We start from the raw sequence: 6,952 nt of genomic DNA, 5'->3' as shown, positions 1-6,952 counted from the left end.
AAATGTTTATTGTAGCATCACATAGACTAATCATGGATTAATTAGGCTCAATATATTCATCTCGCGAATTAGTCCAAGGTTATAAAATGGGTTTTATAATTAATCTAAATTTAATACTCCAAATTAACGTCAAACATCCGATGTGACAGGGACTTAAAACAATTTTAGCCCCATCCAAACAGGCCTCAGCTACACCCTCTTTCCTCTATTCCACCCATTGGAAAACAAGCTGCAGAGCCCAAAACCACTACACTTTTTTTTTTGTCCCTGATGCTAGAAAAAACACCATCCCAAAGGACCCCAACTCTCACAAGTGACCCTAAACCACTTGCTCCAAGTTGCAAAAACCACCGTTACAAATGGCAAGTGTAATTGAGTAAGTTGTCAACTTGTGTGATGACCATCTCAGTATTGGTTTAGCTTGATTGGTGATTTGCTGTTTTGCTCCAAGGTATATAAGTAGCCAGACCGTGTCTAGTGCTCTCTCTCTTTCTTGTGTGAAAAAAATATAAAAACCAAGAAACCTGTGTGAGATAAGAGCGTGGTGGGATGATGCCGTACACCGCTCCACGGCCGTCGCCGCCGCAGCACAGCCGGATCGGGGGCTGTGGCGGTGGGGGAGTGTTGAAGGCGGCGGGGGCGGCGGGGCACGCGGCGTCGTGCGTGGCGGTGCCGGCGGAGGTGGCGAGGCACCACGAGCACGCGGCGGGCGTGGGGCAGTGCTGCTCGGCGGTGGTGCAGGCGATAGCGGCGCCGGTGGACGCGGTGTGGTCGGTGGTGCGGCGGTTCGACCGGCCGCAGGCGTACAAGCACTTCATCCGGAGCTGCCGCCTCCTGGACGGCGACGGCGACGGCGGCGCGGTGGCGGTGGGGTCGGTGCGGGAGGTGCGGGTGGTGTCGGGCCTCCCCGCCACCAGCAGCCGCGAGCGGCTGGAGATCCTCGACGACGAGCGCCGCGTGCTCAGCTTCCGCGTCGTCGGCGGCGAGCACCGCCTCTCCAACTACCGGTCGGTCACCACCGTGCACGAGACGGCGGCCGGCGCCGCCGCCGCCGTCGTCGTGGAGTCCTACGTGGTGGACGTGCCCCACGGCAACACCGCCGACGAGACCCGCATGTTCGTCGACACCATCGTCCGGTGCAACCTCCAGTCGCTGGCACGCACCGCCGAGCAGCTCGCCCTCGCCGCGCCGCGCGCCGCCTAGATCATAGCTAGCTCTCCCTCTCCCTCTCCCTCTCCCTCCTGCCTGACCTGACCTGATCTCCGGCGACCACCGGCTCGCGCCGCCGCCGTTTTTCTCTTTTCCCCGGGAGGTTGATGCTTATCGCTTCTTGACTTCTTCTCGTGTTTGGCTCTTTGGGTGTAGATTGATCAGCGTTTGGTTTCTAGTTTGTTTGTTTTTTTTCCTCTTTTTTTTTCGCTTGTAGACAACACAGAGTACAAATCATTTGTGTGGGTGCTGCCTGATATTAACTATTGTTCATAGTTCATACACATGTAGTACAACTCTTAGTATCTATCTGTATCTCGTGGCCTAGATAATTAATTACTTGATCAGAGTTAATTAATTAGTGCACTAGAAATGCAATTTCCATGCAGCCAAATTTGCTGAAATTTGATGTAAGAGTAGGTGGTTTGATTTAGTGGACTTAATTAGGAACAGTTGTGCAAAAGGAATGCACATGGAGGTGTGGTTAATTGCAGTTGCAGGGGTAGTGACCAAACATTTTCATCGACACTTGTTTATGTTGGAATAGTGAGGGTGCATGATAGCTAATCGTGATCTGGCTGCTAATTAAAGTATCTAATCATCCTTATACTTCTGCTACTCACCACTGCATCATGCACGAACGGTATGTTAAAGATCGAACTAATATGGTCCATTGTCAATTTAATCATGGTACTGTGTACTATATATCAGCTCTGCAACACACATAATCCAAAACGAATCAGAATTCAGTTTCAGACCTCGTGGTTTTCAGGCTCAGTTGCTGTTCTGAAATATATATATATATATATATATATATATATATATATATATATATATATATATATATATATATATATATATATATATATATATATATATATATATATATATATATATAGTTAAACAATTAATCCACCTGTATATGTATGTATGCTCCACTGTCGCGATCTAATATCATATTATCATAATCGTCTGACTTTGTGTGTATATATATACACTTCTTCCCCTAAGACTTTGAGAGTTTCAGACATTTTATTTAGAGATCTCAGGTGCCACCCGTGCAATGCTCAGGTCTACTGCTCAGCTATACATTTGTAGATCTCGATGCTAACCTCACTACTAAGAAAATACCCCATCCTGCTGCTCACACTGCACATATATTGGCCATACAAATACAGAGCTACACACTGTCAGAATGAGGAAGTAAAGTGGAACGATGCTTCATCCATCCATCATCAATGATCCATCAACTGGGCAAAAGAACTAGCTTGACAGCGATCAGCTAGGAGACCGTGCGGGTATCGGTGTATGTATGCGTTCGCTTAGGATTCTTTCTGCTCGACAGGTCGAGGTGGTCTGTGCCACCTGACGCGAGTGCATGCAAGCTAATATCGCAGCGAAAGCTTGGAGCTTGCTCTGATGCCAGTCATGGCGGCAGGCAATACAAACATGGAGCCAGCCAAGCCGCGTACATTGTGATTCTTGGGTATAGCTTAGTAATTACTCACTCCGTCTCTAAATATTTGACGCCATTGATTTTTTAAAATGTATTTGACCGTTCGTTTTATAAAAAAAATTTAAGTAATTATTAATTATTTTTCTATCATTTAATTCATTGTTAAAATATATTACTACTACTCAAGTTTTTGAATAATATTCACAAAGTTTTTGAATATGACGAATGGTCAAATATATTTAAAAAAATTAACGACGTCAAATATTTAGGGACGGAGTAGCTGGTTACAGTAGTAGTGATGACATGCTCAACTACTGGTGTTTCAATGTATCAATGCTGGCTGATCCGGCGAAATTAAGATATTCACAGCTCACAGATCGAGCCCTTTTGTACCCGTTGCCAAAGAAAATGGTACACATGCCTGACCAAATTGTACGACGTCATGCTAGCTAGCCCTGTACCGTGATGTTAAAAATCTGCAACTGGCAGTATGGTTATGAACATTTACTTCAGTTTTTTTTTTGCCCCTTCTTGTTTTATAAGGACCACTTGGCATTAACAAACTGAAAGCTTGCGACATATGGAGAGGAAAAAGAGTAGTAGCATAGGAGTTTATATATTTGGGCACTTGGCCAAGTTGTTCAACTGGCATTTTTCCCGCCATCTCTCTTTGCTCGTTCCCGCGGTCAAGCTTGCTACACAGGAAAGATCGATCAGCTAGCTATCTAGAGCAACTCGACCGTCGTGTTCGCGAAAAGAAAAGAAAAGGAGGAACAAAAATTAAAGAACAACTCGGCCGTTCGCCGGATTTGATTTATTTGGCCTCCATGCTTTGTTATTATCCTCTCCTTCTCCTCTTGTTTTTTTGCTAAGTTAGATGAGCTTGCGGCATCGCACATGCAAGTTGCCATGCAAGTTGGGCGCGCCGTGCTTTGCTTGCTTTGCACAGGGGGAGAGAAGCTTCGCCGGCGTGCTAATCCTTTTCTGGGGTTCTTTCTTTTTTTCCCTCTCCAACTGCTTCATTCTATCTATCTCTTCCTCGTAAAAGGAGATGCAGTTTAGGGCCCCTTTGAATCGTAGGAATGAAAAAACGTAGGAATAAAAAAAACGTAGAATTTTGATAGGAATGAGCGTTTGATTGGACCGCAGGAAAAACACATGAATTAGAGAGAGATAAAGACTCAAAGGAAAGTTTCCATGAGGTTTTACCTCATGTTAGAATTCCTCCAAAACTTGCATGGCATTAGGCATTCCATAGGAATTTCATAGGATTCCATAAGATCCATTCCTTTGATTCAAAGGGCTATATAGGAAAAATTACTATAGAAATAAAATCCTCTAAAATTCCTATAAATTTCTTTTGAATCAAAGGGGGCCTTAGTGGTTGTAGTGATCTGAGTAGTAGCGCAAAATCTCGAGTTCAAATTGGGTTGTTTGATGGGCTAAGTTCCTAATTTAAAATGGCTGCATATACCCAGTTGGATGTAGAAGCCAAAAAAAAATAATATTTTTTTTTAAAAAAATCGACCTCTTCGTCGCCGCTTGCAGGTATACGCTTGGGCTCTAAACGGCGACGACCACATCGACTTTCCGGAGGATTTGACGATGGCAAAGCGATTGGTCGGTCGATTGCAAGAGAGCATCGGTGGTTTCAAAAGGAATTGAAAAACGGCTGCTTTCGAGATGCGCCGGCAGCCGGCCGGCTTCTTTCTTTCAGTTGAAGTTTCGAATTTTAATTGCTTCGTTTCGTTTGTCTTTGGGAAAGGTGAAATGTTGCATTCATCAATTTGATAGGTAAAGACGGGCGAGATATCTCTATATTTTCCTCACGCTTAATTAAGGCACCTAACGTTTCGTCTATGCATAATCAGTAGTTGTCAAAATTTAAATTTTAAAACTTAATTTTAAAGTTTTTCTATTGAAGTTTATTTTTAAGTATTGACATTTAAATCGCTGATATCCGCGGTGCCCTCACTGTCCCGGTCATCTCCTAGTTTCTTCTTATCTGGGATGCGGTGCTTCACGTACAGCTCTCGCCGGTGACGAGGATCGTCTCGTTTGCCGCTGGACGGCTGACCAGCGCTACTCTGCGCGTTCGGCATAACAGGCTTTCTTCTATGGCCAACATTTTTTTTGCCTGTGCTGATCTTCTCTGGCAAGCAAAGGGTCCTACCAAATGCAGGTTCGTTCTTTGGTCCGCTTTCCAGCAGCGCTGCTGGACGGCTGATCTTCTCCAGAAGCGTGGTATCGATAGTCACTCGGCTTGCCCCTTTTGCGCTCAAGATCTTGAGATGGCGAACCACATCCTCCTCGACTACGTATTCGCTCGGCAGGTCTGGCTCCGGGTGTTGTCGCCTTCTGGCTTGTCTGCCCTCTCTCCACTCCGTGGCAGTTGGTTCCAGGACTAGTGGCCGTCTTCCAGGGCCTGCTTACCTGAGCACCTCCGCGACAGCTTCGACTCCCTAGTGCTCCTGGTCTCTTGGTGTCTATGGAAGGAGCGGAACTCTAGGGTTTTCGACTCCGCTCTCTCTTCGGTCACAGTGGTTTTGGAGTCCGTCCATGTGGAGGGCCATCTGTGGTCTTTAGCTGGCGTCGCTGCTTTTGGGGATTTGTTGGGAGTTTAGCATGGCTTAGCCCCTTCCCGCTGCTTGGAGTCTGTTTTAGCCACCGTAATTTCTGTAAGCTTCAGGTTTTTTTTCTTCTTTTACTTTTTCTTCCTTCCCTTAGCATAAGCCAGTCTGGCTGATTGCGTTTGTTTAACTAAAACTCTTTTCCTTCTAATATACTAGCAAAAATGCCCGTGTGTTGCAACGGGTGAAAAAAATTCTAATGATAATATACGTTTTTCATGCATAATCATGTCAATGACAATGTTTGTATTTTAATGAGCGACATGCTTTTTTATAAACGATGTTTTTTTCTCTTGCGCGATTTTCTCAAACCATTTTTCAAAAATGGCGCATTTCTTTCTAACATTTTTTTTCCTAGCATGTTCTTTTTGCTTTTTTTTTACTGACGACGAAAACCATATTTTTCTCCTTTTTTTGCTTTTCTTTTCTAGTGTGTTTTTTGCATGTTTTTTCTGACAATTATTTTCTCGCGTGTTTTTTTGCTTGTTTTTTCGAATGTTCTTTTTTTCTTTTTCCAATACAGGAGAATATATGACGAAATAAAAGCCGTGTAGTAGATGACAAAAAATCGATGGATCCTATCCGGCTCAAGTGTCCATCAATTTAACTTTTTTCTGACAGTTTTTTCGGATCGATTTGTTTTTTTAATAGGCGATGTTTTTTTACACGGTTTTTTCAAACCATTTTTTAAAAATGGCGCGTTTTTTCTGATAGTTTTTCCCTCGCATGTTTTTTTAAAATTTTTTTACTGACGATGGAAATATTTTTTTCTCGCACGTTTTTTTATTTTTTATGGAAGATGGAAAACCTTTTTAGCGTGTTTTTTTTGCGCTTTTTTCTGATTTTTCTCACACGTTTCTTTGAACCGTTTTTATTTTGTCGTGCATTTTCTCTTTTTAAATAGTTAGATTAGATTATACGTAGCGAAGAGATATATATTGGTTAGAAATCGGAATTTGTTTCGCCCCTTCTATTTTTTCCTCACGCGTATTTTTTATTTTATACAAACCATTTTTTCTTCTTAGAGAACTGGACGAACTTTTTATATGTTTTTTCGAATTTTTTTCGCCTTTATAGGAATCGGACTTTTTTTTTCCGTTTTTAAATGAATCAGATCTAGTATTTTTTTCACTTTTTTTTGCTTTTTATAGGATCGGATCTACGGTTATTTTCGCCACTTAGGAGAAACGGAGTTTTGTTGTTGTTTATTTTTTCTTTTTCTTTTTTTTTGCGGTTTTTCTTTTTCTTTTTATGCAGCTTTCTGCCTATGTTCTTTCCCTTTTATTATTTTTTAAATCAAAAACAACCTCAAGTATCTTATCACAAGATTATAGGGACTCAAATGTAAATATAAAAATTACAAAATTACAGGGACTCAAATGCAAAAGTACAGATCAAAAATTAAAATCATATAAAAATGGAATGCTCTCAACCGATAGGTTCCATTTTTGCAAACAGATCTTCAATCCGGCACATCAATTTTATTTTTCGTTTTTAAGGGTGAATCCGATCTAGAGTAGGACTTTTTTTTCCCTTTTTGAGAAGGAATCGGTAGGAGTCGGACTTTTTTTCGCTACTTTTTTTTGTTTTGACGGATGGAGGAAACATCTCTTATTTTTTATTTTTTTATAAGTAGAAGAGATAGAGATTAACATGC

The 6,952-nt window shown here is 42.2% G+C and overlaps 1 protein-coding gene across 1 annotated transcript; it reads left to right on the top strand.

The window, feature by feature from the left end:
- Positions 1-495: 495 nt before the first annotated feature.
- On the top strand, positions 496-1,567 carry LOC4339083 (abscisic acid receptor PYL4). Its single transcript, XM_015782587.3, has one exon. It carries the CDS (start codon positions 550-552, stop codon positions 1,201-1,203), a length of 654 nt encoding a protein of 217 aa, XP_015638073.1. The 5' UTR covers positions 496-549; the 3' UTR covers positions 1,204-1,567.
- Positions 1,568-6,952: the final 5,385 nt, after the last annotated feature.

This window comes from Oryza sativa, chromosome 5 (assembly GCF_034140825.1).
Source record: "Oryza sativa Japonica Group chromosome 5, ASM3414082v1".
Taxonomy (NCBI): Eukaryota; Viridiplantae; Streptophyta; class Magnoliopsida; order Poales; family Poaceae; genus Oryza; species Oryza sativa.
The sequence above is the reverse complement of the archived record's forward strand: the minus strand, read 5'-3'. Positions and strand labels throughout refer to the sequence as shown.